This window comes from Bombina bombina, chromosome 7, assembly GCF_027579735.1.
Source record: "Bombina bombina isolate aBomBom1 chromosome 7, aBomBom1.pri, whole genome shotgun sequence".
Classification (NCBI taxonomy): domain Eukaryota; kingdom Metazoa; phylum Chordata; class Amphibia; order Anura; family Bombinatoridae; genus Bombina; species Bombina bombina.
This window is the reverse complement of record NC_069505.1, coordinates 24585571-24597864: the sequence shown is the minus strand read 5'-3', so window position 1 is coordinate 24597864 and position 12294 is coordinate 24585571. Positions and strand designations below refer to the sequence as shown.

The 12294-nt window shown below is 38.0% G+C and overlaps 1 protein-coding gene across 1 annotated transcript in view; it reads right to left on the bottom strand.

Annotated features, from left to right (window-relative positions):
* Positions 1-9203: 9203 nt before the first annotated feature.
* LOC128665790 (neurexin-2-like) overlaps positions 9204-12294 on the bottom strand; it is a 581704-nt gene continuing 578613 nt past the window's right edge. Inside the window, 1 exon segment of the mRNA XM_053719990.1 lies at positions 9204-10781. Within this exon segment, the coding sequence (XP_053575965.1) occupies positions 10477-10781 (305 nt within the window). The 3' untranslated portion in view covers positions 9204-10476.

Sequence of the window (12294 nt, the reverse complement as noted above, 5' to 3'; positions counted from 1 at the left end):
ATGCTATGGTATAGCCCTTCTGCCCATAGGTGACACAGTAGATCAGAAACAAACCACTTACCTGCAGTGCCAAGAGACGTTCATCTGTACTTACTTGCCATCACTTTATGTAGCAGGAAGTACCTATAAGCTAGTGAGCATTAGCAGGAAGTACTTATAATTTAGTGAGCATTAGTAGGAAGTACCTATCAGTTAGTGAGCATTAGTAGGAAGTACCTATCAGCTAGTGAGCATTAGCAGGAAGTACTTATCAGTCAGTGAGCATTAGCAGGAAGTACCTATAAGCTAGTGAGCATTAGTAGGAAGTACTCATCAGTCAGTGAGCATTAGCAGGAAGTACCTATAATCTAGTGAGCATTAGCAGGAAGTGCCTATCAGCTAGTGAGCATTAGCAGGAAGTACTTATCAGTCAGTGAGCATTAGCAGGAAGTACCTATAAGCTAATGAGCATTAGCAGGAAGTACCTATAAGCTAATGAGCATTAGCAGGAAGTACCTATCAGTTTGTAAGCGTCAGTAGTTAGAATCTATCAGCCAGTGAGCCTTAGTAGGAAGTACTTAGCAGTTAGTGAGCATTAGAAGGAAGTACATATAAGCTAGTGAGCACTAGTAGGAAGTACCTATCAGTCAGTGAAAATTAGCAGGAAGTACCTATCAGCTAGTGAGCATTAGCAGGAAGTACCTATCATTCAGTGAGCATTAGCAGGAAGTACTTATCAGTCAGTGAGCATTAGCAGGAAGTACCTATCAGCTAGTGAGCATTAGCAGGAAGTACTTATCAGTCAGTTAGCATTAGCAGGAAGTGTCTATCAGCCAGTGAGCATTAGCAGGGTGTACCTATTAGCTAGTGAGCATTAGCATGAAGTACCTCTCAGCCAGTGAGCATTAGTAGGAAGTACCCATCAGCCAGTGAGCATTAATATGAAGTACCTATCAGCCAGTGAGCATTAGTAGGAAGTACCTATCAGCCAGTGAGCATTAATATGAAGTACCTATCAGCCAGTGAGCATTAGTAGGAAATACCTATCAGCCAGTGAGCATTACAGTGAGCAGTAGTAGGACATACCTATCAGCCAGTGAGCATTAGCAGGAATTACCTATCAGCAAGTGGGCATTAGTTGGAAGTACCTATCAGCCAGTTAGTATTAGTAAGAAGTACCTATCAGCTAATGAGTTTTAGTAGGAAGTACCTATCAGTCAGTGAGCAGTAGTAGGAAGTACCTATCAGACAGTGTGCTTTAGTAAGAATTACCTATCGGTCAATGAGCATTAAGAGGAATTACCTATCAACCAGTGAGCATTATTAGGAAGCACCTATCAGCTAGTGAGCATTAGTAGGAAGCACCTATCAGCTAGTGAGCATAAGTAGGAATTATCTAGCAGCCAGTGAGCTGAGCATTAGTAGGAAATACCTATCAGCCAGCGAGCATTAGTAGAAAGTATCTATCAGCCAGTGAGCGTTAGCAGGAAGTACCTATCAGTCAGTGAGTATTAGCAGGAAGTACCAATCAGTCAGTGAGTATTAGCAGTAAGTACCTACCAACGAATGGACATTAAAATGAAGGACACAAATGATACTGCAGTATTAGTTTCAGTATAAGCACATATTTCATTGCAATATTACTGTATAAAAAATAAATACTCTTGTATATGGTGTAATATCATGTTTCCCCTAAACCTTTTGTTGCAGTGTAACAATTTCAGACTCTTCATCCTTAGTTTGTGAGTATTAGTTTTGTATTTAGGAGAAAATGTTATTATAAAACTGACCAAGTTTACAAACACTGTTGTGAGGGATATTATAATGTTTTTCTCTATGTATAGATTTTAGATACATGAATATATTCTGTTGCATAGTAACTCTATCTTCTGCAAATAAACAGCAGATATTTACAGAATGCTATGGTATAGCCCTTCTGCCCATAGGTGACAGAGTAGATCAGAAACAAACCACTTACCTGCAGTGCCAAGAGAGGTTCATCTGTACTTACTTGCCATCACTTTATGTCTGGAGTAGGATGGTTCCTGTTTCAGTGAAACATTCCCTGGTATTTCAGGACAGAACTGACCATTTGTTTGGTGACCATATCAACTTAAAGGGATGGTTTAGTCAAAATGGAACTTTCATAATTCAGATAGAGCAATTTTTATCAACATTCTAATTTACTCCTATTATCAATTTTTTCTTTGTTTTCTTGGTATCTTTATTTGAAAAAGCAAGAATGTAAGCATAGGAGCCAGCCCATTTTTAGTTCAGGGCCTGTGTAGCACTTTCTGATTGGTGTCTAAATGTAGCCACCAATCAGCAAGCGCTACCCAGGTGCTGAACCAAAAATGGTCTGGCTCCTAAGCTTATATTCAAATAAAGAGAATGAAGAAAAATTGATAATCTGAGTAAATTAGACAGTTGCTTAAAATCGCTGCTCTATCTGAGTTTAATTTTGACTAAACTATTGCTTTAGATTGGGAACAGCACAAATATATACCCCAAGCAAGGACTGCCCACTATAGAAAGTACTCTAAAAGTGGCGTTTAGCAAGTGTATCAGTATATTGTAAATGTCCATTAAAATATTTGTAAAGTTTACTTTTGTGTAATTTTACCACAGTATAGTTTTTTTTCTATCCATATGACCCGCTAAATATTACAATTTTATGTCCATTTACAGAGACATGAAAGCTAAAATAAAACTTGTGATTCAGAAACAGCTTAAAATTGTAAAGAAAACTTTCTAGTTTAACCATTCATGACAGCATACCTAGGTATTTCTGGAGAGTACACGTCTTAGTACTAAATGTATAACATTGTATTGCAATCTAATATTGTTGCCACTCTCAGTATGCTCCTATGAAAAAAATCGTAATTTTATATTAATTTTATATTTATTTTTAATAGTGCTGATAGATTTTTATTTTAATTTTGTAACAATTTATTATTCCATGTTATGTTGGCAACATCTGCAAGACATATTTCTATGTTATTTGATGAAATGTTATTAAAATACTTAGTAAAATAATAAATGTATCTGTTTTTACACATATTGTAAACTAAGTGACGTGGTTAAAAAAAGTCGGCCTGTTGAAGGCGAAAAACAGATTGCAGTATAAGTTGCTGAAATTGTAGGTGTATCACGTAGTTCCGTAAAGAATATTAAGAAAAAAATGGATTGTGCAGATGATTTGAACTCAAAACGGAAGGACACTTGCGGTCGACATTACGCCAAGAACTGACAGAAGAATTCAAGATATCTGCACTCACAATAGGAACCTGTCTGACAAGAGTCTAGGCTAAATACATTCAAGATACAGACATCAGGGTATCTGAGAAAAATTATTCAGTGGTAATTAACTGAAGAGGGTCTGTTAGCCAGAAACTCTGCTTTGAAACCATCCTCACAATCCATATTTTTCTTAATATTCTTTACATAACTACGTGATGCACCTACAATTTCAGCAACCTTGTACTGCAACTTATTATTACACATAAATATGTATTGCAGATGTCAATAAAGTGTTAGATTGCAAGTGGCGCACTAACTGTTGTGCCTGAGCGATAAGGGATTATTGCGGCTCTTTGAAAGTAAGCGTGTTCACATGAGCACAATTGAATTTAATATATAACAATAGCAAAATATAACATGGAATAAGACATAGTTACAAAACTAAAAAAAATCAATCAACACTATTAAGAATAAGCATGAAATTAATATCAAAATTAAAATTGATGAAAATTGGAACCATAATGACAATAATATAAACTGCAAGTTCCTCTATAGGGTGTACAACTGTATATATAGGGTGGATATGATTATAAACTTTATATTTCTATAACATTTTGTATAATATTTCTATTTGACACGTTATACAATGTAATATACACAGTATAAAATATAAATTTTATAACATTATAGTTAATATGTGCTGGGGTAGTATAGCAGAGGATAGGGTTAATTGTGTTCTGGGGTAGTATAGAAGAGGATAGGGATGTTTGTAGTCTGGGGTAGTTTAGAAGAGTATAGCGTTATTTGTGGTCTTCGGTAGTATAGCAGAGGATAGGGTTTGGGACAGATTAGGAGATGATAGGTTTAATTGTGGTTTGGGGCAAAATTGCAGAGAATAGGGATACTTGTGGTTTGGGGCAGTATAGCAGAGAATAGGTTAATTTGTGGTTGGGGCAGTATAGCAATAGATAGGGTCATTTTTGGTTGTGGTATAGTATAACAGAGGATAGGGTTAATTGTGGTCTGGGTAGGTAAAGCAGAAGATAGTTATTTGCAGTCTGGGGTAGTATAGAAGAGGAGAGGTTTAATGATGGTCTGAGGTAGTATAGCATAGTTAAGGGTTAATTGTGGTTTGGGGCAGTATTGCAGAGGATAGGGTTAGTATAATACAATAGAAGCTATGGCTATTTTTTGGGGGGCAGTATAGCAGAGGGTAGGGTTAGCATAATACAGTAGATGCTACGGCTAATTTTTGGGGGGGCAGTATAGCAGAGGATAGGGTTAGTATAATATAGTAGAAGCTATGGATATTTTTTGAGGGGAGGGCAGTATAGCAGAGGGTAGGGTGAGTATAATACAGTAGAAGCTATAGCTTTTTGGAGGGGCAGTATAGCAGAGGATTGGGTTAGTATATAGTAGAAGCTATGGCTATTTTGGGGGGCTATATAGCAGAGGGTAGGGTTAGTATAATACAGTAGAAGCTATGGCTATTTTTTGGGGGGCAGTATAGCAGAGAATAGGGTTAGTATAATACAGTAGAAGCTATGGCTATTTTGGGGAGTAGTATAGCAGAGGATAGGGTTAGTATAATATAGTAGAAGCTATGGCTATTTTTGGGGGGCAGTATAGCAGAGGGTTTGGTTAGTATAATATAGTGGAAGCTATGGCTATTTTTGGGGGGCAATATAGCAGAGGGTTGGGTTAGTATAATATAGTGGAAGCTATGGCTATTTTTGGGGGGCAGTATAGCAGAGGGTTGGGTTAGTATAATATATTGGAAGCTATGGCTATTTTTGGGGGGCAGTATAGCAGAGGGTTGGGTTAGTATAATATAGTAGAAACTATGGCTATTTTTGGGGGGTATAGCAGAGGATATGGTTAGCATAATATAGTAGAAGCTATGGCTATTTTGGGGTGGCAGTATAGCAGAGGATATGGTTAGTATAATATAGTAGAAGCTATGGCTATTTTTGGGGGGCAGTATAACAGAGGATAGGGTTATTATAATATAGTAGAAGCTATGGCTATTTTTTGGGGGCAATATAGCAGAGGGTAGGTTTAGTATAATTTAGTAGAAGCTATGGCTATTTTTTGGGGGGGCAGTATAGCAGAGGGTAGGGTTAGTATAATACAGTGAAAGCTATGGCAATTTTGGGGGGCAATATAGCAGAGGGTTTAGTTAGTATAATATAGTAGAAGCTATGGCTATTTTTTGGGGGGCATAATAGCAGAAGATTGGGTTTGTATAATATAGTAGACGCTATGGCTATTTTTGGGGGGCAGTATAACAGAGGGTAGGGTTAGTATAATACAGTAGAAGCTATGGCTATTTTTGGGGGGCAATATAGCAGAGGATAGGGTTAGTATAATATAGTAGAAGCTATGGCTATTTTTTGGGGGGGCAGTATAGCAGAGGGTAGGGTTAGTATAATACAGTGAAAGCAATGGCAATTTTGGGGGGGCAATATAGCAGAGGGTTTAGTTAGTATAATATAGTAGAAAATATGGCTATTTTTTGGGGGGCATAATAGCAGAAGATTGGGTTAGTATAATATAGTAGACGCTATGGCTATTTTTGGGGGGCAGTATAACAGAGGGTAGGGTTAGTATAATACAGTAGAAGCTATGGCTATTTTTGGTGGGCAGTATAGCAGAGGATAGGGTTAGTATAATACAGTAGAAGCTATGGCTATTTTGGGGAGTAGTATAGCAGAGGATAAGTTTAGTATAATATAGTAAAAGCTATGGCTATTTTTTGGCGGTGCAGTATAGCAGAGGATAGGGTTAGTATAATATAGTAGAAGCTATGGCCATTTTTGGGGGGCAATATAGCAGAGGGTAGGTTTAGTATAATATAGTAGAAGCTATGGCTATTTTTGGGGGGCAGTATAACAGAGGGTAGGGTTAGTATAATACAGTAGAAGCTATGGCTATTTTTGGTGGGCAGTATAGCAGAGGATAGGGTTAGTATAATACAGTAGAAGCTATGGCTATTTTGGGGAGTAGTATAGCAGAGGATAAGTTTAGTATAATATAGTAAAAGCTATGGCTATTTTTTGGCGGTGCAGTATAGCAGAGGATAGGGTTAGTATAATATAGTAGAAGCTATGGCCATTTTTGGGGGGCAATATAGCAGAGGGTAGGTTTAGTATAATATAGTAGAAGCTATGGCTATTTTTGGGGGGCAGTATAACAGAGAGTAGGGTTAGTATAATACAGTGAAAGCTATGGCAATTTTTGGGGGGCAATATAGCAGAGGGTTTAGTTAGTATAATATAGTAGAAGCTATGGCTATTTTTGGGGGGGCATAATAGCAGAGGATTGGGTTAGTATAATATAGTAGACGCTATGGCTATTTTTGGGGGGAAGTATAACAGAGGGTAGGGTTAGTATAATACAGTAGAAGCTATGGCTATTTTTTAGGGGGGCAGTATAGCAGAGGATAGGGTTAGTATAATATAGTAGAAGCTATGGCTATTTTTGGGGGGCAGTATAGCAGAGGATAGGGTTAGTATAATATAGTAGAAGCTATGGCTTTTTTGGGGGGGCAGTATAGCAGAGGATAGGGTTAGTATAATATAGTAGAAGCTATGGCTATTTTTGGGGGGCAGTATAGCAGAGGATAGGGTTAGTATAATATAGTAGAAGCTATGGCTTTTTTGGGGGGGCAGTATAGCAGAGGATAGGGTTAGTATAATATAGTAGAAGCTATGGCTATTTTTGGGGGGCAGTATAGCAGAGGATAGGGTTAGTATAATACAGTAGAAGCTATGGCTATTTTTAGGGGCAGTAAAACAGAGGATAGGGTTAGTATAATATAGTAGAAGCTATGGCTATTTTGGGGGGCAGTATAACAGAGGGTAGGGTTAGTATAATACAGTGGATGTTATGGTTATTGTTAGGGGGGGAGGCAGTATAGCAGAGGATAGGGTTAGTATAATATAGTAGAAACTATGGCTATTTTTAGGGGGGCAGTATAACAGAGGGTAGGGTTAATATAATATAGTAGAATCTATGGCTAATTTTTAGGGGGGCAGTATAGGAGAGGATAGGGTTAGTATAATATAGTAGAAGCTATGGCTATTTTTTGGCGGTGCAGTATAGCAGAGGATAGGGTTAGTATAATATAGTAGATGTTATGGCTATTTTTTGGGGTAGTATAGCAGAAGATAGGGTTAGTATAATACAGTAGAAGCTATGGCTATTTTTGGGGGGCAATATAGCAGAGGATAGGGTTAGTATAATAAAGTAGAAGCTATGGCTATTTTTTTTGGGGGGGGCAGTATAGCAGAGGATAGGGTTAGTATAATATAGCAGAAGCTATGGCTATTTTTTGGCGGTGCAGTATAGCAGAGTATAGGGTTTGTATAATATAGAAGAAGCTATGGCTATTTTCTGGCTGTGCAGTATAGCAGAGGATAGGGTTAGTATAATATAGTAGAAGCTATGGCTATTTTGGGGGGCTATATAGCAGAGGATAGGGTTAGTATAATAAAGTAGAAGCTATGGCTATTTTTTTTGGGGGGGGCAGTATAGCAGAGGATTGGGTTAGTATAATACAGCAGAAGCTATGGCTATTTTTGGGGGGCAATATAGCAGAGGATAGGGTTAGTATAATATAGTAGAAGCTATGGCTATTTTTGGGGGGCAATATAGCAGAGGATTGGGTTAGTATAATACAGCAGAAGCTATGGCTATTTTTGGGGGGCAATATAGCAGAGTATAGGGTTTATATAATACAGTAGAAGCTATGGCTATTTTTGAGGGGCAGTATAGCAGAGGATAGGGTTAGTATAATATAGTAGAAGCTATGGCTATTTTTTGGCGGTGCAGTATAGCAGAGGATAGGGTTAGTATAATATAGTAGAAGCTATGGCTATTTTGGTGGGAAGTATAGCAGAGTATAGGGTTAGTATAATATAGAAGAAGCTATGGCTATTTTTGGGGGGGCAGTATAGCAGAGTATAGGGTTAGTATAATATAGAAGAAGCTATGGCTATTTTCTGGCGGTGCAGTATAGCAGAGGATAGGGTTAGTATAATATAGTAGAAGCTATGGCTATTTTTGGCGGCGCAGTATAGCAGAGTATAGGGTTAGTATAATATAGAAGAAGCTATGGCTATTTTCTGGCGGTGCAGTATAGCAGAGGATAGGGTTAGTATAATATAGTAGAAGCTATGGCTATTTTTGGGGGGGCAGTATAGCAGAGGATAGGGTTAGTATAATACAATACAATACAATATAATACTGGCGGTGCAGTATAGCAGAGGATTGGGTTAGTACAATAACTATTTTTGGGGGGGCGTGTAGCAGAGGGTATAGGTAAATGTGGCCTGGAGGAGAGAACATTGCAGATTGGTTTATGGAGGGTGGGGCAGGATCATTGGGTCCTCCTTAATAATTGTGGTGATAGACCATTGTTCTTCTGGGATACTGTATATACACGTCTATATCTGCCAGTCTTTAAGCTAAGTAGCTCCTTGAAGATATTTCAACTGAACCAGTAAATATTTAATACAATTTAAATGTGACCATCTTTATGGTAAATGTCTTAAAATGTACAGAACATATCTAAATGTCACATGAGAATTAAACACAAAATTTAAATTAAAATGTTTTCAATTATTTTTTTTTGCTATTTTTTTTCACTCTCTAGGGATTCTACAGTAAATCCTTCATTCTTCACTAGTTGCTTAGTGCAGAAGTTTAGCTACAACTGATCTTTAATTGGCTATAGCAAAGAATATCAGATAAAAACAGTGGTGAGTTCTTAGACTGTTCAAATACCTATAAAGCTACTGTCATAGAAAGTCTCCTTTGTTCAATTTAATCAGTTTTCAATAAAGTTTTTTGAAATTTGAGGAAGGTGGGTTTTTTTTTAGTTTGAGCTGAAGAATCATCAAGGAGCTACATAAATTAAGCTTAATTTGTATTTATCAACTACACACTAAACGAAATAGGAAAAACTTACTCTTTACATTGAATTAGGATTAGAATTTCTTTATAAATATTTAGCATTTTGACAATATCATCATTACGACAATGTGTATCCTGATTTGAAATTTGGTAACAGAAAATGTAACTGAAACACAAATTCCCTTCTTCATTAAGAAACCCAACACTCATATACAAGGCCGTAACATCTGCTTTATTGATATTCTGATACTCTCTTTTTGCCCCAGTACCAACTTCCCCTGTATCAACAGTCCTTTTTATTTAGAGGGATATCTGGAGACAGCCTGGAGCAGTAAGATTTGATTCTTTTGTTTTTGGGGTGCGGGGCAGTAGATTCAGTCCACGAAGAAGTCAAACGCACGGCTCAGCGTTCAAAAAAATCAAGACGACACCACACAAACCAGAATAGAAATAACCTTTATCTTTAGGAGGGCATAAAGTAGGTCAAGGGGACAAGGACGAGGGAGGGGAGAGCATAACCAAGACAAGTTCAGTTAGCCCTCTTTACCAAATTGCTTAGTGAGTCTCTTTCTCAGTATATGTCCTCCCAATTTATTGGCATCCTCTCCCCTCAATGGCTCCATTTTATGAAAGGACTAAAGTTGGTTGACCATCCATGATCATCATTCATACTTTCAGCGTGTCTGTCAGTGGAAGGAGAAATCCACACTACTCCCTTACCCATTACTACCACCATTTGGCAGGAACCAAGATCTAGTCTTTTACTTTTTTAATGTTTTAAAGAGGTTCCAACTCAAGAGGTCAGTGGAAATCTTGGCTTTTTCTCCTCAAAAAGATAGGAGGAGGAACAGAAAAAGGACAGAGCAATAGGTTTGTTTCCTTGTTAAGATCAAATAGAAGGGTGGGAGACATTACAATGAGGACTGTTAAAAAATGGGAGTCATCTCTCTTTTGTCTCAGTCATCCCATTAGATGATCAAATAATGGTCAGCTGGCCGAAGACTTTGTAATGTTCACCCACTGCTTGGTGATTTGATGACCAGTGGATATGATCATGAAAGTTTCCTTGGTTGACTGTGGTTTGACTAATTGGTCGACATTCAAAAGGTTGACCAATAATAACTGTTTGGTCAACCCATATTTGGGTTTTAATATTTGGCAGTTGTTCAAACATTAGGTTGATTGGTTTAGGTGACAGCCAACCATTGACCTGGGGCTTAGTCACTGTGGCTTAGTCAATGATTGGTCACAGCATGGGGTCAGTCTGGTGTCTCCATTAAATGGCTGGTTGGATTTTGGCCCAACCTTACCTCCAAATTTTGGAGGGCCCCTTCATTGCCCTCACACATAATACTCTTTGTCCTTATTTTTCTTACTTTTACCAGCTGTTTTGGTTGCGGGAGCTGTCTTTTCTTTAACTACTGCGCCATTGCTCTGAGCTGAGTTGCTGATGTAGTTCCGACTTTGATCAACCTGGTAGGACCCCTCATCCCGATTCCTGTACTTGTACATTGCGTAGAGGAGGATGAGAATGCAAAGAGCAGCTGCTGCTACGATACCCACCACCATCCCAGTGGTGCTGCTTGACTCCCTGATAACTTCCACTGCTCCTGGAGGGCCTTTTTCTCCAGAGCCTGTAGGGTTTGCTGTGGGAAAATTATGGAAATTGGGGGAAGAGGTTATAGGCGGGTTCCTCTGCTTGTTCAACTTGTCCAATTGGAAAGAGGTAGGGATATTGGGGTACTGGTCTATATTAGGTTTAAGGGACTCCCTGGGATTCATTTTTCCAGCAGGGATATTATTACGGACAAGGTCTGGGGATGTAGTGGAGGTGAGAAGGTCATAGGGAGAGGAAGTTGAACCTCCTGCCCTTACATTTGGCCCAGGAGGTTTCTTAGCTGCACCATTGGATCTGGTCAGCAAGGTTCTATCTGTGACCATAGGGAAACTGGTATAGAAGTCCTCATCATCAGTAGGAGGAAAACTTGATTCAAACACCTCCCCTGAGGCATAACCAGAGACCTCTATCCCCTCCTCGCAATCACTATCCTCCTGCTCTGAAGGGCAAGGCGGCCTCGAGTTGGAAGGAACACTCAAGGAATCTTTGGTGGTGTCCACCAGAGTGAGGACAGGTCGGTAAGTAGGGGGAGGAGGTACAAAAGGGGAGCGGGTGGCAATGGGAGGGGTATCTAAGGAATCCTCGGTGATTATGGGTAATATTAACTCTCCTCCTGGAAACAAGAGAGAGAGAAACAGAGAAAACAGCAGAGAGAAGAAAACAGTGTGAGTAAAAACCTCAGAAGGTAAACACATGTTCAACACAGCTCTATATTCTAACTCCCTTAGCAAAACCTACATCTACTGGCAGAGTAAAGCTATTAAATCTTAAAGAAATACTAGAAGTCTAACTAAAGAAAGCTAGATAGTAATTTACTGCTAAATAGCTCAAATGCAAAAACAAGCGTACCTATTTTATCACAGTATATCTCAATTATTCTTGTTTTTACCTGCCCTTCTTACGCTATCTTAAATTAATATTTTTGGTTCCCATATTTATTATTATTTCACTATCAAGTTACTTTATTTTCCTATTTTGGTCATCCCATCTGTGTTTTACAACCTTCCACTTTCTCTATGAGTGCTTTTAATTATATATATATATATATATACATACCCAACTTTTTTATATCTACAAATGAATTAGTGCTGTATTACTGTCTATGCTTCATTCTAATTTTTTGTGTCCTCTTCTACTCTGTATCTTATTACTGGTTACTGTCTCATAGCTATTGCTCATTTGTATCCCTGTAAAATTCTTTCTTTCTTTTTAGGGACATGAGAAACCCTTTGATACACTGAGCTAAAACAAAGAACTAAAAAGTAAACAAATATGTCAATAAAAAAATAAAAAAATAAAAAAATGTTTATCCAGAATGCATGAATAATGAAGTTTAAAATAAAACTTTAATTAAGCAATTAAACTCTTTTTTAAGTATCAGATATACAGTATATCTTTTTTTCTATTAGCCATTTGTTTTAGCTTACTGTAACAAGGCATCTCTGTGTCCCTTTAACCTAATTTGTTACAATGCCTTTTTTTTTATTTGTCTAGTCTCTGGTATTAATTTGCCTCTTCTAATCGGTTGAGCTTTTTAATCC